General features: G+C 36.7%; 2 protein-coding genes and 1 long non-coding RNA gene across 3 annotated transcripts in view; 2 read left to right on the top strand and 1 right to left on the bottom strand.

Moving 5' to 3' along the window:
• The window catches only part of LOC149501113 (uncharacterized), a 271,222-nt gene that overhangs the window by 244,946 nt on the left and 3,943 nt on the right, over positions 1 to 22,333 (top strand). The window lies entirely within an intron of this gene.
• LOC114253368 (transmembrane protein 70 homolog, mitochondrial) lies at positions 27 to 2,826 on the top strand. The gene is made up of 2 exons (XM_028188232.2): positions 27 to 690; positions 1,122 to 2,826. Exons 1-2 carry the CDS (start codon positions 244 to 246, stop codon positions 1,314 to 1,316), a joined length of 642 nt encoding a protein of 213 aa, XP_028044033.2. The 5' UTR covers positions 27 to 243; the 3' UTR covers positions 1,317 to 2,826.
• The window catches only part of LOC114253392 (UNC93-like protein MFSD11), a 38,998-nt gene continuing 20,741 nt past the window's right edge, over positions 4,077 to 22,333 (bottom strand). Inside the window, exons 3-8 of the mRNA XM_028188257.2 lie at positions 15,261 to 15,437; positions 12,189 to 12,360; positions 9,371 to 9,482; positions 8,583 to 8,708; positions 7,145 to 7,449; positions 4,077 to 5,812 (exon numbers count right to left, since the gene is read on the bottom strand). Of these exons, the coding sequence (XP_028044058.2) occupies positions 5,582 to 5,812; positions 7,145 to 7,449; positions 8,583 to 8,708; positions 9,371 to 9,482; positions 12,189 to 12,360; positions 15,261 to 15,437 (1,123 nt within the window). The 3' untranslated portion in view covers positions 4,077 to 5,581. The remainder of the gene's footprint in view (positions 5,813 to 7,144; positions 7,450 to 8,582; positions 8,709 to 9,370; positions 9,483 to 12,188; positions 12,361 to 15,260; positions 15,438 to 22,333) is intronic.

The raw sequence follows: 22,333 nt of genomic DNA, 5'->3' as shown, positions 1-22,333 counted from the left end.
TTGGAAAACATTGCTCCTTGGACAGCTGGGTAAAAAACATTGTTAAACCAAAAAGGTCTAAAAGGTGCTGTAACTAATGGCCGTCCATTAATTTAAAAGTAAAAAATCTAAAAAAAAATTGTTTTTCCGTTCCGGATTCACATTTCCATTTTCCGTAAAGTATTGGAAAATCTAATGAAACTTGTAGTTTATTTGCAACATTTTTATCATTAACGAGTTAAATTGTACTTATTAATTAAAATCATGATTCGTTTATGTCTGAAACAATTTGGCAACGAAAGTAAATTAGCAGTTTTAGCACTAACAGAACCATCAAAGAGCTTAAAATGTACTAGTACATTCAACTCAATCACTAGGAAATATGCCATAAAACTGAAGGAAGAAACACCTATAGGCACAGAAAAAATATATTACGGAACATTAACACCTCAGATAAAGGCCATAAAAATATTCTCTTTATGCACAAGCATAGCAGGTATTGCTATTCAGCCTATGTTAATAAGAGAAGCATCAAGCATAGGAAGTACTTCTTTATTGGTAGCCATATGTTCAGTGGTGGGATTCTTCACGTTCGTAACTCCAATACTGCTGCATTTCATCACCAAAAAGTATGTTACCGAAATTTACTACAACGCCGAAACTTCGACATACAAAGCGATTACAATTAATTTCTTTGCAACAAAACGAATTGTAAGTAAAACTGCTTCTCAATGATATTTTTTACTATATATCAAAAACATTACAGCTTTTTCCAATATGCATAGAATATTGTAAGTTTTTGGCAAAATTTTATAGGATGTCATTAGGTATCAATATATTCTTAATAAACACTGGTGTAGACACAGTGTTTGATTTATTCATGTGTCTGAAATTACTTCTCAGTTGTAACCAGGTCATTAATTGGTGGATTTGGTCAGTTTGTGTCTTATCTACCTTTAACCTTATAAATATTTGTCATTTTCTTCAAGCATATCAAATCAGTGTCTGTGAATTAGTAATGAAGTATGTTCCCGAGACCCATAAAATGAGTAAGATCTGTTTTGAATGTGGAATAGAATATACTATGTTTAATCTAGCTATCTACTTATTTTATTAACATATCAATTTAATTTTTTTTACAGCATGAATTCAAAGTAGAAGATGTGTTTGTTCCTGATGTACCAGGAATGTTCACTACTATGCATGCTAATGGCAAGCCGCTGTTCATTGAAGCACGATTCTTCAATAACCCACTGCACTATGCAAAGATCATGGGCTATGATAAGCCAATGGATTTTAAACTAGGAGAAACGCAAGAAAGCAAAAACCAAAAGTAAATTGTTATAAATGTTTGTAAGTCTTAGACTCAAAATATCAGTTGTGGTCAAATTAAAGTTTAGTTAAACAATTATTTCTTCTATGAAGATTTTTTCCTTTCATTTCAAGATGTGTGTCACTGATGACAATGGGTATCAAAACCTATTAACAACCAGACCATGGCCACCCTTATGTGTTAAAAAACTAAATCACTCATAGCTGACAATCTCCAAATTGAATTCTTTGTAAATGGCATTAAGTTATAACTGGAGCCCATAGACATCACATAATAAATGCCAACCACTTCGAGACAGAGATTGACTTTGATGTAAAAGTCCCAATAAAATTCAAATGTAAGGCTGTCACAACCTTTGAACTAGAACACCGTGGTTTGTGGCAGCCTGGATAATATTACCTCTCTAATATATTAAGTGTATAATCTATGATATTACCTATAGTCGGATTTTTAATTAGACGAAGCCAGCTGACAGTAGCTAATGTCACTTTGTGAAATAATGTTGCTATATTTAAAGTAATAGTGATGCGTTCAGTTCTCGTTCAATCACATAAATGAACAATGAGTGTGAAGAGTTACTCATTAATTTCAAACTATAAAAGAATATTATTTATATTTTACAATAAAATTGTATTAAAGTGATCCAATATAATAATATGTTACTAGTAGTATGTAACTACAATCAGTTTTTTTTATTTTCATTACCTATGTACCTATAATTGTTATATTTTATACATCTATAGTTTCAACTATATGATGCATTGGAAATAGGACAGTCTTACAAGCTTCCTCGCAATGTTTTTCTTAATGTTTAAAACACTCGGTATTCAGTACAGGTAGATACCATAGGAACATAATGTTTCGTCGAAAACTCGTTGGTATGTACAAAGCACGGCTAAAATTCGAACCCCGTGCCCGATATCGGCAGTTCGGCACACTAACTATTCACTAGACAATCGAGGCAATTTCATTAATTCAGGAGTTTTTTCAATCGTTCACTTTGTCACAACACTATTTTTATTTCATCAAAAACTGACAACACAGTAAACGTCAGTTTACTTCGTCTAATAAAAAATCCGACTATAACTCATTATTTCAAATAATAAATTAACACTCAATAATATCGAAAATACAAAGAACAAACAGGGACACATTTTTAAACTTTGTTTAAACCATGATTGAAATAACAGGTCCTAAATGTTATTTATTATGAAAGCAACACAAAAAATTGATGTAAACTTGTGATTGTTAAATTTTGAATACCACCTTATTGATTATCCTAATGTTAAAACAATAAATATTTATTGTGTTAATTAAATATTATTAATTAATTATTTATTGTGTTAATTAAACATTCACAATAATTATTTATTGTGAACTTTCTATTAATAGGGGTCATGCCAATGTAGAACTATGTGGTTGAAAAATGTTTCTTAATTACTAAAATAATATTGTGAAACAATGTTATTATTTATTACAAATAATTGTAAGGATTAAAGATTATTGAAATAGAACCATGTTTTGTTCTCCATATGCAGAATTCTCTACTAGAGAATTCTGGATATTTCTAGTACTAAGTACAATACAATACTAATGAGAATATCTCATCCAAAGAACCCTTCTAAGGCCCACCTTGGGTGATAACAGTAGAGAGTTTAATTAAAAATTTCAGGTGCAACAAAAGTTTTTCATTCAGTTAGCGATAATCATAGTGGAGCATGGACGAATTCTAGAAATGTTAGGACATATAAAGATAATTATGCAAAGAATTATTATGAAAAACTAGCTGACCCGGCAGACTTCGTAGTGCCTTAACCGATGATGAGACTCATCGCAACTTGAAATTTTGCAAAAAGCTTTTTATTTATGAGCACTATCTACAAAAATATTGTGAACTTCCAAATCGATCGACCAAAAAGGAAAGTTTAGCCAAGGAAAAACAAAATTGTTATTTTTATTTAATTACAAATTACTAAGTATGTACTGTTTCTATGCTTATTTTTCTGAAAATGTATTTCGTTGATCACTTCTACTTATGGTTAACTGTAGGACAACTAAAAATAGTCAACATACAATAATATTATCTAATAATAGCTGGAAACAAATTAGGCACGGTCATCTGGCCCCAATTTAGGATTCCGTGTTATGGGTACCAGAGATTGATAGACATACTAAATATTTTTTTATTGCTTAGATGGTTGGACGAGCTCACAGCCCACCTGACGTTAAGTGGTTACTGGAGACATTTACAACGTAAATACTCCACCCACCTTGAGATATGATCTAAAGTCTCAGTATGGTTACAACGGCTGTCCCACCCTTCAAACTGAAGCGCATTACTGCTTCACGGCAGAAATAGGCAGGGTGGTGGTACCTACTCGCGCGGTCTCACAAGAGGTCCTGCCACCAGTAAAATAGCGTTTAAATAAATACATATCGGATAAAATTTCAATGTATTTAGATGGGTGACTGCATTCAAAATTAGATTTGATTGCTATAGATATTAACACCACCTAGGGCGTGGGTTCATCTACCCGCACTCATTAATATGACGATTTACTGTAATCTTCTACGTTTTTCAGTACTGGAATAACTACGTTTTAAATAGTTCTAATACTGAAATCTCGTATTATTTTTGTTGATACAAATTAGGCACAATATAAAATCTGTATTTTCATTTTATTTACTTATATAATAAAAGTTTAATTATAATCTACCGAAAAAATAAGAAATGGCTAAGTTTAAAGCTATTAAAATGAAACAATTTTTGTGTTAAAATATTTATTTTTAGTCCGTCTAGAAAAAATAAATATACATTGAACTATTTGTGTGATAACATTTTGACTAGACAGAATTTAAAATTGTATTTTTTTAATTCCTAGAAACACAAAAGAACATTTTACTTTATTAAACATTACTATTTTTAAATAGTTCAATTGGAATGTTATTATGTATATTGTATAATGTATATTGATTTATATTTACATATCTATAATTTAAACTCAAAATGATAATTATAAAAAAGTATAACCTCAATACATGCCTTTAGTTATTAAAAATAATAAAAAAATATTCTCAGCAAAATAACTATGTAAGTATTATAAAATATGAAAAAAAAAAAATTACATGGAAATAAAAATATCGTCATAAAATAGAAGCAATACTTTAAAAGGAATGTTATTATTTTGATTATACTTAAAACTAACTAACAATCACAATCGTTTCTGCTGTCTCCATTTTAGCATGTATTATGTATGTTATGTGTGTGTCAATTCATTGGATAATTGGATATATCAGTCTCACATGTACGGGCAATGTGTATAGTCAGAATACTTACTCAAAATTGCATATAGTGTAATTGTATTTTATCGCATCATTTTAAACCGGAAGTTGGTGTTAGGTAATTAATAATACTTTTCAATTTATTCGAAATTTAAATATTCGACGGTAACACGATTCTTAATCAGTACATATTCTATACATTTTTTTCAATCCTGTATATTATGAATGCTAATCTAAATATAATTTAAAAAACCCTGTTACAGTCCATCACTCTTCATAATATGAAGAATCATAAGTACTTTCCTCTCTCGGTAACTTTTATTGTTTAAATCGTCTCACATTCAAATAAAAGTAGCATAGGTCCTTTCAGAACATTGTTAGCGATTTAGATATATTAAAATAATCTTATGTTAATAAAATAATATCATTACTAATATAATATCAAAAGTAAAAAGAAGCTGCAAACTAATTTATAGATATCATATGTCTTCACCGTGGAAGTCAATCGTTACTGTAGCACATAGACATCTACAACGTAAATGCGCCACACACCTTGAGATATAAGTTCTAACCAAGGTCTCAGTATAGTTACAACGGCTGCCCCACCTTTCAAACCGAAACGCATTACTGCTTCACGGCAGAAATAGGCGGGGCGGTGGTACCTACCCGTGCGGACTCACAACACGTCCTACCACCAGTAATAATTACGCAAATTATAATTTTGCGGCTTTGATTTTTATTACACGATGTTATTCCTTCACCGTGGAAATCAATCGTGAACATATGTTGAGTACGTATTTCATTAGAAAAATTGGTACACCGGGATTCGAACACCGGTGCATCGCTACACACGAATGCACCGGACGACTTATCCTTAAGGCCACGATGACTTCAGAACATGTTTCATTAATTCCAAATTTGAACGGGTTAGCTGCGGGGCATGTGTCACTGGTCCGTGTGTTCGCTCTGAGAGGTCACGCGGCGAGGTCAGTCGTAGTGCAGAGCGTTGTCGGCGTCGGCGTCGGCGAGGGCGTGCGAGGGCGAGGGCTTATCGTCGGCGGCGGCGGCGAGGGCGGCGGCCCGCGCGCGCGCCCTGCCCGCCCACTCCACGCGGCAGAAGCACGCCGTGCCGACGGACGCCAGCGCGGCGAGCACCACGAGCTGCACCGACAGCAGCGCCTTCGACGAGTAGAAGAAACACGCCGCCGCCGCCAGAGACTGGAAATATTTGTTATCATCCCAACGTTGGTATGAGAATCAAATCGAATCAAATCAAATAAAAAATAATCATTATTCAACATAAATGAAACTATACACTTGCTGAACGTCAAAAAGAACTACCGCCAATCCACAAAAACTAGCCTCCGTCCTGAGAAGTACTGGCAAGAAACTCAGCGGGCATGTCTTTTTCTTTTAAATACATATTAGATTTTTTTAAACATTCATCATTACAAGATGTATTATAACTAGAGGTCGGAGTGGGTAGATTGATTTAAGGTCGTTGACGTCAAACGTAGAGCATAATATGGAAATGCCTCCAAAATACCGGACCATCATAATAATATGTATTGTGATATTTGTTCCGGAATTTTGAAATTAGCATGAATCTGTGTTTAATGTGGAAAACGTATTAATAATATTAATCTACGCTACCAGTTCCAAAAAAAAATAACCATTATGGTTAAAATGGCATATCCATATTATAATATCTTGACGCAAGTATATAAAATTGCATTTTGTTGAGGGCGAAGCCGCGGACGCAGCTTTACGTAAAAAAGGATTGTTTCGAAGCCGCCTGAGCCAAGCCGCCAATTGCTATTGGTATACATTACCGATTGCTGCCCTAAAACTATCCAAAGTTACAAGTTGAAAAATAGCTCAACTTATAGCTTTAGATAATATGTTATATTGAGGTCCCTGCCTCATATCTCATGGAACGTTGCGACGTCCACGTGTCTACAGACATTTTAATATACACTTCTGTCACCCGGTCGGGCGTGAGCACGCCCGCACATCCGAAGCAGTAAAATAAACGGAAAACACTAAATGAGGCCGTCAGCGCAAAGGTGGCCTAAGCTTACCATAGTTAATATGGAGATCATGAGATTTCATTTCAATTTTACACTGCTTCGTAGGCAAAAACAATACCCGCAAAAACAATGTTTACAAGGGCATCTGTTATCTATGGATGAAATTAGGGATAGGCCCGTTTTACATGAAAACTTCTTATCGACGCTTGAAAAACAAACGTGACTAAGCGACAATGCGTGAACTTTACAGTAGACTAATTTAAAATTGAAATACCTGAAAAAAAATCTATTTTATCGAATCTAACTGTAGGATTGAAAGGATTTTAATAGATCTAGAAATATTTTTTTTTGTGTGCATCGAATGTGGTTATTGCCTATCATTTATTGTCGCTTAGTCACGTTTGCCTTTCAAGCGTCGTTATGTTTTGAATAAATTGCAGTATATATATAAATCCGAATTGTGGGCTAGGCCACTTTTCCGCTGACCGCCTCAAATAAGGTCTGCGCTACGACCACTGACCTGTGTAAACTTGAAGAGCGCAAACGCGGACGTGCTGTTATCCGAGTAATTGCCGCCGAGTATCGAGTAGATCTGAGTATTGAAGCAAGCGTCCCCGAAGCCCAGCAGGAAGCTGCAGAACATCGCCAGCTCAGCAGACGGGGTGATGTATGACACCTCGGACGTGTCCCCGAAGGGCGCCACCGTCGGCAAGTTAATGAAGATCAGGAAGAAACTGCTGAGGTGGATTATGAAGCCCATGATGACGATGGGATCGCGACCCCAACGTGTGGTCTTGCTTCCCAAAATACCGAACAAAGCCCCGCCTGTAATTAAAGTATATGAATCGTTTTAAATTTTCACAGATTACCCACATTATTAACAATTTTATTTGTGACAAAGGTTAGCATGTTAGGAGCCAACAAATCTGTCTACCCTCTTTCTAGTTCACTTTTAGGTTACCGATTGAAGACATGAGTGGATGAAGGGGTTAAGTACAATTTTTAAGGTTTTTGAGTTTTTACATTGATTAACGGCGTTATATGTTTACAAACCAAATTAGACCTTAAAACTACGAATTTAAAGGCTATTTTCAGAAATTGCATGTGATGAACGATTTATGTACGTAGAAAAAGTACAAGTAACAAAAGCTTTTTTGCCCGTGTTCTCAAAATTAACAAATTGTATCATATCCCCTTCATCCACTCATGTCCTCAATTACTACTTGAATTCCACTCCAACAACGTACAATTATACCGCAAGTATTATAACTACCCGCAGTTGTTGGTCTACCGGTGACCACATCGCTTGCTTCACTGCCGAAGTATCGAGAACTATACATGAGTCGTCTATTATCAAAGGCATTTTATCTGTACATTTGGACAAAAATTTTTTATTGATATGTCAATACAGATTTATTTGAATATAATCGTCTCCTTCAAAGAATACGGTTCAAAACCTGCATTAAATAAAGGTTAATAGTTAACCTGTTATTTATCTAAGATGTCGTTCCGAAGAGTTTTGTGACTGCCAATGGAATACAAAGTCAATAATTCGTTTTTCTGATTTACCAATCATTGTCCAAAAGTCAGATTGCCGCCTTTGATAATAGACGACTCACATACGGACATCAGTGTGCTTAGTGCGAGTTTTTTAACGTTCTCGATAGCGTAAAAGTAAGCTCATATTTGTATGGAATGGGATCGTTTGCGTACGTTTGCCGCTAGGAGCGCTGTTTCAACTGCATACAAAATTGGCTAACTTTTACGCTATCGAGAAAGTTAAGAAACTCGCACTGAGCACACTGACCCCAAACTTATTTCATTGCAACAATAGTGAGATTTCTAGCTCGTGTCTAAAGAGGGACGCCATGAGCCGTGAGCTTCGACCAACTCACTCTTTATCTCTGTCTCTGTCTCTTTTCAACACCCGATACATTTTAACAATAATAGAAACTCACCGAGAACTTCGCCCATTCCAATGAACACCCCAGAGAGCCCGACGAGCTGCTTGGCGTTTTCCCCCATCGCCAAAGTGAACCCGATACTGGGACTGTACACGCCGCTGAAGAAAGAAAGCTCGATTCCTGCGAGTAGAACAACATTTAATCAGTTTTACGTGCGCACTGACTTTTACTGGTGGTAGGACGTCTTGTGAGTCCGCACCGGTACCACCACCCCGCCTATTTCTGCCGTGAAGCAGTAATGCGTTTCGGTTTGAAGGATGGGGCAGCCGTTGTAACTAGGTATATTGAGAACTTTGAACTTATATCTCAAGGTAGGTGTTCACGTTTGTTGGTGTCTGTGGGTGGGCTGTGAGGTGGTCCCACCTAAGCAAAAAAGAAAAAAATATGATTTAACTATTAAGCTATCTATAGCTAGCTATAAGTACACTGTAGTGGCGAGCATCCAACAATCGATGCGACAATGTTTCTAATTTAGCCCGAGACAAGGAAAGGCCGTCTTTAACATCCATTCACGTCGGATTATTATATGTGGTAATAATGTCAGCGATACTACACAACTAGTGTATATTTTACAGTATTACCATTTATGTAATGTGCACACTGAACTTCTGTAGATAACCGATGAAGTCAAGGCGGACCGCTGCGGTAATACAAAAACAAAAGCGCCGCAATAGCTCGTTGTTAACATTACGACAAGGTGAATAACATCTTATTCCGATGACATTTGAAATGTTAATATCGTTAGTTTGAATCACAAAACGAGATTAGCGACCGATCCGTACCGGTATAGATGAAGGTGACGCTCAGAAGTAGCATATCTTTGGTGCAGAACAACTTCAGGGCGCCCTTGAAAGCCTCCAGCGGCCCTTCGGCGTCGCGATAGGCGATTTCAACCTATAAACAAAAACATACCACATAATTGGGAATAGTATTATGTACTCTGGGTTACGCGTACCGTAGACGTAATTAAAACTACTTTTACAGTTTATTATTACTTTTTTAATATTGTCTGACGCAAGGGCGGATCCAGGAGGGGGTCACATATTCGTGGACAAGTCAAGAACTTATAATTTAATTTTGATAACAATAGATAGGTACAAGTAAAGATCATTATGTTCAATTAGTGATCCACCTAAGTCCTGGAACCAGCTCGGGGGGGGGGGGGTCATAAACCCCATGACCGCCCCCCCTGGATCCGCCAATGGTCTGACGTCGGAAACTATAATAATATGGCGACAATAAAAAACGTAAAATTAAACCTTATTAAAAATTGTTTAAATCGATATTTGAATATATTGTTCCTTCAGTGTATTTTTTTATTGTAGTTGATGATCTCTTTTGGTGTCAAGGGGTACTGGAGTCCCTGGACATCACGGCAAGTGGAAGTCGGTAAAGTTAAACTATTAAATATTTATTGATTCCAGTAAACTTTGGCATTCCCTCCGAAACACGTTAAAGTTTTTTTTTTTAATAATCGAAGGCGCTGACGTCATAGTGACCATGAGCCTAATATACATAAAATATGTGTGTTAATATTTGTTAATGTCTTTCGTTGTATTGATTACTGATATTCGTCGATTGTTTTAATGACTACAACATTTAACGACTCGTTTTAGAGATAAGAATGAAACAGCTTTGGAAACAGCGTTCTCTTGGGTTTTCGAAAACATAATTAAAACTGATTTTACGGTCAATGCACCTTGAGGCTATGTCGTCGTTGTATTATATTATAAATATTATAAAGCTGAAGAGTTTGTTTGTTTGAACGCGCTAATCTCAGGAACTACCGGTCCGATTTGAAAAACTCTTTCAGTGTTAGATAACCCATTTATTGAGGAAGGCTATAGGCTATATAACATCACGGTAAGGCCATTACAAGTGGAGCACAAATAAAAAATGTTTCAAAATAGGGATTTAAATAGCTCCTTAACATTTTATTATTCAAAAATATTTTCACTTTCTACGTAAATGAAGTGGGGGTATAATTTAGCGTTATGCCAAAGTAACTGTTCCACGCCGACGAAGTCGCGGGCAAAAGCTAGTTATGTTATATAGGTAAACATTTGCATTAAAAAAACTATTAAATTGGGTCCTATGAAGCGAGAACGATATGGTGGCTACTCACAAAGACTCTTAAACACGTTTTGCAATTGCATCTCTTCCCGTGGCTTTAAAATAAAAAGGACTAGGGGATTCCCTGGAGAATAGGCAACAGAATTCTCTGAGAAATTGTCTTAGCGTCATCCTGCGATAGCCTACTTACATTTACTGATGGTAAAGCGAATTTATTATAACCCCGTACGGATAAGCGCCATCATCACGCTTATTTATGCCGCAAAACAATCTGTGTCTACCATTGCACAATACGATTAACTTCGACCATAACGTTTCACTTATTGATGTCTATGGACTCCGGTGGCTCTAAGCCTGGTGGGCCCTCAGCTTGCTGACCCAATAAAGAAAGAAAAAAAAAACGTCTAATAAAATATTTATTTAAAAAATGTACATATAATAAAATAATTAAAATAACAGTGGCGATTTCGCTTCACTAAATTCTCTAATTGGGCGCTCGGACTTATATTTATAGTTTTTTTTTTTTTGTAAGAACTTGACATTTAAACAAGTTTTTTATTTACACATTATCAAAACATCTCTAAAAATGGGGGTTTTAATCACATTTGTGATGTATATGGAGGATAATTAATTTAAAAGCATTTCGATTCATTGCTCAAACATGAAAAAAGTACCTACATACCAACAAAAATACTGTCTTTACTATTATTGCATTACGCAAAAACCCTTTGTGAAGATGGATTATGACGTAATCAGCCACGTGTTAACAAGTTCACAAAGGGCATCCTATGTTTATGGAACATCTTAGATATATATTTATCTATTTCTGACAGCATCTCGTAGGGTGAAAGCCATTTGGTCTAAGGGACATTTAGCTTAATACGCAACATTTATCTTTTTAATTAAATGTGCCTTGTATTTGGTGGTAATTGAACTTCAATTGAGTCTACTTCATTCAAACAGCTGAAGATGTGTTTTTGTTATAATATTCTTTTCCAAATTTTAAATGGATTTAAAGTTGCAAAAATGTCGCTTAAGCCAACTAGTCTTTCACTCCTCGATATCAAATTTTTTTTTATTGCCCTTGTAGGCAGACGAGCACACGGCCCACCTGATGGTGAGTGGTTACCGTCGCCCATGGACTTCAGCATTGCCAGGGGCAGAGCCAAGCCGCTGCCCACCGCTTAATACTCTCCACAAGCCTCGTTTGAAGAAGGACATATCATAGCGCTCGGGAAACACCGTGGAGGGGAGCTTATTCCATAGCCGGATGGTACGTGGCAAAAAAGACCTCTGGAAACGCACTGTGGACAACCGCAGTGGCTCCAGGTAGTATGGATGAACTCTACTCCGGCGGCGGGCGGTGCGATGGTAAAAACGAGATGACGGTATCATCTCGAACAATTCCTCAGAGCAAAGTGAACTCACGACCTCCGTGCGATATAAGAATCTAGATTTTTCCGTCGTCGCTTCGCTCATTAGGTATTGGAACTGCTTAACTCGATTAGTCTTAGAATGCTGGTGTACCTTGGCATCTTCGACGGTGGTCGTCCGCCTGATCGGCCGCAGTAGCGCGAGGAAGACGATCCCGAGCACGCACACGCCGGTCAGGGCGCCGAACACAACGTTGCGCGTCTCCAAATCAATATGAGATTTCCCTTGGAACTTTATGAACACGAACAGATTACCGAAGAACATGCTGTAATAAGAAAGTACCTTTTTTTATTGGTGGTAGGACCTCTTGTGAGTCCGCGCGGATGAGTACCACCGCCCTGCCTATTTCTGCCGTGAAGCAGTAATGCGTTTCGGTTTGAAGGGCAGGGCAGCCGTTGTAACTATACTGAGACCTTTTGAACTTATATCTCAAGGTGGGTGGCGCATTTACGTTGTAGATGTCTATGGGCTTCAGTAACCACTTACGCAATAAAAATAAAATAAAAAAGTACCTTTTCCTACCTTAACTGATAGCCTTGAGAGGCTATATCAGCGTAACCCTAACAAGTAGGTGCGCTCACGGGGCTCAAACCGGATGTGTTGCTAACACTGACCCTAGCAAAAGCAGTGCTTCACAGAATTAACCACCGGATCGGAAACGCGACCCACTGAGAAGATCCAGCGAGAAACTCAGTGGGCTGTGTCTATGGGTTGATTTACTCGCAGAGTCCTTCATCACAAGCGACGGGTTCGGCGAGGACGGTGACCGGTGCTTGAGGTACCTAAAAGCACTAGAAAGTACCGATTTTCGTTTAGCGAAAGCATTGTAACGTGAGCCTTAAGTTAAGGTCTGTTAGAATTCAATGGCAATATTAAAACATTTGAAGAGCGGGCGAAATTACTCCGGTCCGAATCTTATTGTTCGGAACTTGTATACATAATACGACGCTTGAAAGGCAAACGTGACTAAGCGACAATAACTGCTTTATACATAAATGATAGGCAATAAACATATTCGACGAGCAAAAAAAAAAAATTCTAGGTCTATTAAAATCATTTCAATCCTACAGCTAGATTCGTTAAAATATATTTTTTTTCAGGTATTTCAACTTTAAATTTGTCTACTGTAAAGTTCACGCATTGTCGCTTAGTCACGATTGCCTTTCAAGCGTCGAATTATTGTATTCTCGTATAAGAACTATACATATAATCTCAAAACTTACAAATTTTACAGGAGAGTGTTTTAAAGGCTTAACATGTAATATTTTTAATATTAGTCCGTCTTTGCAACATTTATTTTTTATTTTTTACCAGTAACATTATATGTGTTTTTTAAGTAAGATAAAATTATGTATTAATTTTGTTAAGAGTAGTCAAAACATAGGTACACAAAAAAATAAATAAAAATAAAATAAAACTAAACTACGCTTTTCTGACAGTATTTATGAGAAAAATACTGGTGACACCAAATGTTAACGCATATTAATTCGATTTAGAACATTTTTGGAAATTGTACACTTTTAATGCGAAAAGACGACGATTCAGACTTCTATCAAATGTCTTCTGTTCTGTCATAGCTACCTCTATACAAATATTATGTAAATTAACCACTTCACACCATTGAAGTATGAATGCTTCATACATACAAAGTTCAATTAAAAATATCGAATTGTTGATACTAATCTATACTAATATATAAATCTACAGTGGTTTTTGCGGATGTTCCGTTATAGCTACTGAACCATGCATCCGATTGAATTGAAACTTGGTATCCATGTAGAAAATACATGTACTTAATGGGTAGGCTAATATTTATATAAGTGTTGGACACCCTAATAATAATGACAATAAATAATGTTAATTTTAAATGCGCAGCGAAGCGGGCGAGTACGATTAGTATCAAATAAAATTGACTTTTAATTACAAAGATTAACATCCTATTAAGTAAAATTTTGCTTAAACCAAATAGCCGTTCATCCCCGATATGTAGGTGAGTAACGTGTTGTGAGTTCACGAGTACTCAAGGTTACCTACCTACGTACTCACGGCTACCTTTTAGTAATTTATTAACATTGTTAACGGCATTCGAAAGGATTGCGTGACACGGTACAACTCAATAAAAAAAAACGAGTTATCCTTAAATGATTCTTGTGAAACATTTCCTTTTTTATATCAGTGTCATCTTGTATATTTATATAGAGACGCGATGCTGATTGTTTACCACTTTTACTTGGAGTTACACAACTACTTGCGTAGGCGGATACGGCCCGAAGAAAATAAACGGTGAGCGTTATGACTAGAGTGCATTAACCCCTTAAGATACCCCCCGACAGCGAGCAAACGATTGAGGTATCGATTTTGCCACGAATCATGATCAGTTCAAATCGATTGCGTATTTCGAAACTACTAATCAATAGAACTATTTCGCAACGATGACAGGAGCTAGAGACATAAAAAAGCAAAACATTATCAAAATCGAGTGCAAGATTATTAACCGATATATAATTTCGAATACTTCAGTTTCCGTGATCTTTTTTTTTTTGCCTACCTATTCTAGTGAGCTCGAGGGGTCATGCTAGGTTCACAGAACGAGTAGGTGAGCTCACGGGGCTGGGGACGATCTCACAGCCCACCTGGTGTTAAGTGGTTACTGGAGCCCATAGACATCCACAACGTAAATGCGCCACCCACCTTGAGATATAAGTTCTAAGGTCTCAAGTGAGTTACTGATTAGATTTTACTCTTCTACCCACTTATGTATAGCTCGCCATTTTATAGCTTATCGCAATTATTGTAATGTATTAACTGTGTGTACAATAAAGAATAAGGACGACCGTCTCCTCCAGATCCATTAACGGTGCTTTTAGGTACCACAAGTACCGGTCACCGTCCTCGTCGAAATCGTCGCTTGCGACGAAGGGCTCGACGAGCGAATTAACCCTATACACACAGCCCACTGAGTTTCTCGCCGGATCTTCTCAGTGGGTCGCGTTTCCGATCCGGTGGTAGATTCTGCGAAGCACGGCTCTTGCTAGGGCCAGTGTTAGCTAGTTAAAGTTACGCTGAAATAGCCTCTTAAGGCTATCTATCAGACCAGGAAGGAAAAAAAAAAAAAAAAAAGACGACCGAATCAATGAGCCTCATTTCGGGGTCATAAATAATTACCTGCATTGTAGCATAGCCCAGAAGATACCCGAGTTCCTCGATATCGTTTCCGCGTCGCTGTTCATTGTGAGGTAGTTCCCTTGGCCGGTCCATATCATGGCTGCCCCGGCGCCGATCAGCACGCTCGCCACGTACAGCAGCCACGTGCGAGGAAACAGGAACGTCACTATGAAGAACCTGAGCGAAATTAACTTGATTAAATCAAACGTTTTAATATTTGATTGTCTATACTAATATTATAAAGCTGAACAGTTTGTTTGTTTGAACGCGCTAATCTCAGGAACTGGTCCGATTTGAAAAATTCTTTCAGTGTTAGATAGCTCATTTATTGAGGAAGGCTATATAACATCACGGTAAGGCCAAGTGGAGCACCAATAAAGAATGTTTCAAAATAGGGGTTTAAATAGCTCCTTAACATTCTATAATTCAAAAATATTTTCACTTTCTACGTAAATGAAGTGGGGGTAAAATTTAGCGTTATTCCAAAGTAACTGTTCCACGCGGACGAAGTCGCGGGCAAAAGCTAGTAATTATAATAAAATGGATATCGTATCAATCAAAAAACGAATGAAGAGAAAAAGTCTCTTCCTATGGCAAATTGCAATGGATATATTATTATGTACTCGTTCTTATGGATCCATCAGATCCGATAGCTCTTGCATTAGACGCCTTCAGCTTTAACACTAGAAGCAGGATTAGGGTCTCTTAGGATCTCTTAGGATCTCGGCAAAGAGGTCGACGTGCAATATAACCCATACGTCAGCCCGCTGAGTTTCTCGCCAGACCTTCTGAACGTGTCGCGATGCAGATCTGGTAGTAAATTCAATTGCGAAGCAGTAGCCCTTGAATTATTAGATCACCTCCAGAGATGCTTGGGCCGTTGATAGCAACTGGAAAGGCCACCAGTAATCCTTCCTTCACAAAAAAAGGATATACTAATGGAAATTTAACCCAAGCGGGGTTATCGTTAGGCAAGCGTCTGATCTTAAAACTAATGCCAAATTCCTATCCGACATGATACGAGGACATGTTGCGCCGACCTTACATAATGTGAGATAAGAACATGAAGAAGTAGAAATAATCAATTACATTTTTAGAACAGCCGACAGATGTCATCAGTGCGGCTCATAAAATGTTACACTGCGTTTTGTATAAATACATCAAACTTGGAGCATTTATCGTATGTACATAGACAAGTCGGGTCATGTAGTTTCTAACATGAACACTAATTGAAACATTTTAAATTTTCAGCTAAAAGTATGAAGTCCAAAACGTTTATTATCTGAGTAAATAATAGAATTGCAAAACAGCAGACTAATGTTTATAAACACGCCTTGAATGCAAACACGTGTACTACATTAATAATCACAATTTCAAATGAGCACCATTCGATTATACAGGGTGTTCCAGAAAGAATGGATAATCCTGAAACACCTCATAGTTACCTCAAAACAAAAAAAAAGTTTTCTTAGGTAGTACCCAAATTAAAGATAAAGAAAAAATACCAAAATTCATTATCAAAATTTAAGTTCAGAAAACTTTTATAAATAATTTACACTAACTACTCATACGATTTCCTGCATATTCCTTGCAGCGGTATGGAACATATAATTTTTTTTAAAATACGTAATTTGGCTACTACCTTAGATTTATTTATTTATTTTGTGTCCCCAATAGCTCTACTATGAGGTGTTTCAGGATTATTCATTCGTTCTGGGACACCCTGTATGTACATAATATTTATGTACACATATAGTAAACATCTACTTTATAGTATCAATTTACACATAATAGTACATAGACAGCAAAAAGTATTCAGTAAACGTGTGTTTGCTATAAAGAAAATTGCTGGGACACGCCAGGCCTACCGCCCCTCAACGCATAAAAGGAAGTCCAGCGATTGCCTGCTGACCAAATCACTCCATAGTATAAAACAAAGTCGCTTTCTCTGTCCCTATATATATTTGTCCCTATGTATGCTTAAATCTTTAAAACTACGTAACGGATTTTGATACGGTTTTTTTAGTAGATAGTGTTTTTTTTTTTGTTTTTTTTTATTGCCCTTGTAGGCAGACGAGCATACGGCCCACCTGATGGTGAGTGGTTACCGTCGCCCATGGACTTCAGCAATGCCAGGGGCAGAGCCAAGCCGCTGCCTACCTAAGTGATTGAAGAGGAAGGTTTATATGTATAATAACATCCATTAAATAGTGGAGAAATCAATAATAAATTAGTTTCCGAAGCGAAGCGAGGGCGGGTCGCTAGTAATAACTATTCTAACTATTCGAAACGATATATGTAGATACGGAATATACTTAGTACCTAGTATTTGGGTCAAAAGCAACATGTAGAGAAGATCTATTTGATAAACCTAATCTAATTAATAATTGGTGATAATAATATGGTGAGTACCACTATACTGCTCGTTCCAGCCAGATGTGTTTCGGTTTGTAAGATAGGACAGTCATTATACAATCCAATTGAAATATCGACCACATCATTCAGGGGCGGTATTGACGTTACAACGTCTATAAAATCCGCAGACCAGCAGCCTACTTATTGATGCCTATTTTATTTCGTTGTTTAATTGACGTTGTATCATAATTATCAAAGCGGATGTATTGTTTTGTAACTAGTTGCGGTTAGCTGATAATTATTGCAACACATAGTTTTATTTACCGACACAGTCGTAACTCGGAAGGATTTCGCAAAGGAAAACATGTAAACTCTAAAATGGTCCCATGATAGTATAATACAAAATATCGTTTCAGATTCACGTGAACGTTTTAAAGGTAGGCGCTGCTCCTGGCATTGCTGATGTCCATGGGCGACGATAACCACTCACTATTAGGTGGGCTGTATGACCGACTCCTTACAAGGGCAATCAAAAAAACCTTTGATTTATGAAATGCTATATTTGACCCGAGATTTCACCTACATTAAATTATGGATGTTTTGCTTATCTAACCTTATAAACGAAGTTCTATTTGAGAAAAAATCCATAATTCTGCGGGAATTTAATTTATGTTTCACCATGACCATCTAGAATAAAGCCTTGTTCGGACTAGGCGAGTATTTTAGTCGAGTACCGAGTAATTTAGTAGCTAAATGTGTCTGAGCACCAAAAATTTTGTCGAGTAGGTTAGTAAATAATTTAGTCAAGTCAATCCATTTTGTTCTATTTTTTCGGGCGAGTAGCGAGTAGTTTAGCCACTGAATTACTCGGTACTCGACTAAAATACTCGCCTAGTCCGAACAAGGCTTAAGATACAGTATCACTTAACTGCGATGTCGGGTGAACTTAATACATGATTGAACATCTCTTAACAATTTCAAAACACGTAATAAGTATAACACGTTTTTGGCATGTTAAGAATTTAAAGGCGCGATGGTATTTTACATTCTTTGGAGTTTATATCTATATAAAGTTCAAGTTTCCGCATAGTAAACAATCATATCATGCATTTCCCAATGTAAAAATATATCGTCCGCTGTTTTGACGCGATGAAATAATTTTATTTTCGGAATTCGTTACAGGATACATCATGGCAGTCGGAAATCAATCAGTTTTTTATTGATTGCATCATTTAGGGCCTTATCAGAAGGCACAAGTTCACACCAAGAGCAATGGAGAAGGCTATGATCGGAGTCGCCTTACGAGATCGAATCAGAAATGAGGAGATTCACAGGTGAAACATGTTAATCCGAAGAATTGCGAGTTTCAAGTGACAGTTGGTAGGGTACATTGCTTAAACGACATACGGCCGCTGGGACTAAAAAATCTCAAGTGCCTATCGGGCACCATAAAACGTAACTTGGGTAACAAGGTGGACCTACGACCTTTTGAAGGTCGAGAGGATCCGCTGGATGTAAGAAAAATAGGATCAGTCGTAGTGGCGAGAGCCTTGGGGGAGACTTAATCAAGTAGTAACCATCTGTGTGTTTTCCGAGCGCTATTCCATGTCCTTCTTTAAACGAGGCTTGCGGAGAGTACTTAATGGTAGGCAGCGGCTTGGCTCTGCTCTTGGCATTGCTAACGTCCATGAACCACGGTGACCACTTACCATCAGGTGGATCGTATTCTCGTCTGCCTACAAAGGCAATAAAAATAAAAACTGTGAGCTGGTAGGTACAAATAAGATTTTCAAATATTGTCTTCCATTTTATTATGATCATATTCAATTCGACTTATAGAGCTCCGACAATTTATTATAATCAAGATTGCCACTGTTTGAAAGATGTTGGTGAAACGAGAAAGTTGTCTAGTATGCGAGCAACTCAAATTCGCTCTCAAGCAAAACACGTTCGTTAGTGAAATCGAGTCTCTTACGGGACGACGACGAATCATTGACAAAAGCGACCGTCACTTATGGATGAACCACTCATCTTTCAGCTTACGTATATTATGATGTAACTAATTTATATCAAGATTTTTTCCTCCCTAATCGCTGGTTACCTAAGGGGCTACTCCAGTTACGCTCCAGGTACCACCACCCCGCCTATTTCTGCCGTGAAGAAGTAACGCGTTTCGGTTTGAAGGGTGGAGCAACCGTTGTAACTATACTTGAGACCTTAGAACTTTATCCCAAGGTGGGTGGCGTATTTACGTTGTAGATGTCTATGGGCTCCAGTAACCACTTAACACCAGGTGGGCTGGTGAGATCGTCCACCCATCTAGGCAATTAAAAAAAGCAATAAAAACGCTCGGACTGCTAGGTGAGCTCACGGTCTCAATCTGAGACAATTGCGAACACTAGCCCTGGCAAGAGCAACGCTTCGTTTGATCAACTACCGAATCAGAATCGCAATCCACTGAGAAGATCCGGCGAGAATGTCTGAGGGTAAAATCAGTATTAGTTAACCTTGTTAGCTTAAATTTTTGTAGTTGCAATACTGAAGTCAGGTTTGAATAAGGAAAAGGTTATTTCACTCAATTCAGTGACCCATTCATTTAAATTGCAAACCTGTATTTACCCATACTGGAATACCGGATTTTGTAATGTAAGCACAAGTCATTAGTGGTTTATGATTTGTCATTCGGGTACTTTGTGTACTTGTCAATATACTTAGGCATTTTTGCACTGGTACAGGATATTGCAATGCTCCAAAATAACATGCACAAATAAAAATTTGCTAGTATTCGCTTTGGTGTGTGCTCTGTCCTACCTTATTCTACATATGCCTATGCTTACTACGTAATCATTTTCAAATTGAAAAATATTACTACTTTCACATTCCACTTCACAAGACAGTTCTTGGAAATATTTATGTTATTAATCATTCAGAAAACTTGTTTATGACACTCTTACGTCACTTAGTCTAATTTTTAAATCAACTTCATGAGGAGTTTAGACTTGAAATAATTTCCATAAGGCCTGATTCTTAAGAAGCCAGTTAGGTACCCGACTATTATACAGATCTCGAGCTCATAATAAATAAACATTATGCAAAAGGTATAGCATATAAAAAAAACAAACAACACTGAGCAGATAGGTAATAATGTTCCTTCATTATTCTTTGAAATAAAACGTAAATCGGAAAAAACCAGTTCAGTGCACTGCTCTAGATATATTATTGAAGTGGTTCACAGATACCAAAGAAATACACAAACAGTTTAAAAATCGAGCAAATTCGTATTGTCGAACGATTAAAAATAAGGAAAAAAAATATTATATTGAAAATCTTTATAAGTGATGTCAACTGTGATGGCTTACTTTTACTGCCTCATTTAATTTTTATTTTTATTACTAATAACAGGGCACCTTATGTGCCTTTTATTTCATTGTTATTACACGACAGAAAGGATTTTATTACCCATGCGAGCTTACGTATTGTGTAACATTAGTATCGATACATATCGAGGAGTAAAAAGTTGTTTGAACTTCATTAACGTTTACTCCATGCAAATAGCTGAAGACGTTTTTTTTTTATTACAATATCTTTTCTAAATTTTAAACGGCTCTCCTATAAAGTTGCGAAATGTTTCTTAAACCAAATAGCCGATAAAGACCTCCCCTCACCCTTTATTGTTTATAAACAAAATTTAAAACATGCTTCAATCGTTTATAAAGACAAAAATTAAAATGCAATATCATTTCAACTACCTATCAGTGGTAATTACAGAAAAGTACATAAGTAAAACAGAGAAGAAAAAGCTCTACTAAAGATTATGTAGAGTATCTCCTAAAAACTATGTAGATTAATGTAGAGTAAAGCTATCACGTGTAACTACAGCAGGTACCTATACACCAACATTACAAAACAAAAGCAACGGGAAACCTTGACGTGCCTAGAGCAAACGAAGCCTTTCGCGCCGAAATATGGCCACTTTTAATGTAATTCAACTTGCGTGATATATAACACATTTCTGGTATGTATTCCTTATGTTATGCAATTAATAAAATTTAGTAGATACATTTTTTTTTAAATCAAATTATAAGCTACAATCCAAAGACGAGGTCAGCCGAACAATAAGGCAAATGTTTTAATTGCTAATATGGTAACCGAAGCACATAATGACATCACAATCTGTGGTAATTACACAAAATTAATTTGAAAGCTTCATTTTACTCTACAAGTTATTCCTTCACTATAAATATTAAATGTATTAAGTCTTTGTTTAGAAAAAATGGTACCTGCTTGCGAGATTTGAACCCCGGCACTGTCATATCACACTTGATACGATTTCACCGATCGCCTTACCTATTGAACCACGACGTTGTTTCAAAATTATATTGTTAGGCTATTTTATGTTCGATTGGTACAATCGATACCAATCGAACAACATAAGAGAGAGCAAATTACAGGTCACATTTTTATTTAATTTAATACTTCACTTATTAGATGATATACGGTAACCAATTATTAGACATGTCAGACTCGTGGATATATTTCACAAAACACTAAAATAATTTTACGGTATGTCCTAAAACAATTAGAACGATAAGGCGGATTCTGAATTTATGTAACAATTTTTTTTCGATAGCAATTGACAATGATAGTAAAAAAAATACAAAAGTCTATCTTATTGAACTTTAAAAACGCAAATTTAATAAGCATAAGTACTAGCGGAA

This window comes from Bombyx mandarina, chromosome 17 (genome assembly GCF_030267445.1).
Source record: "Bombyx mandarina strain Sakado chromosome 17, ASM3026744v2".
NCBI lineage: Eukaryota > Metazoa > Arthropoda > Insecta > Lepidoptera > Bombycidae > Bombyx > Bombyx mandarina.
This window is presented reverse-complemented; position numbering and strand designations above follow the sequence as displayed.

Coding starts and splice junctions, on each gene's coding strand:
- LOC114253368 (XM_028188232.2), top strand. CDS start 244: ATGATTCGTTTATGTCTGAAACAATTTGGCAACGAAAGTAAATTAGCA. Junction 691..1,121: donor TCTTTGCAACAAAACGAATT/GTAAGTAAAACT, acceptor TTTTTTTTACAG/CATGAATTCAAAGTAGAAGA.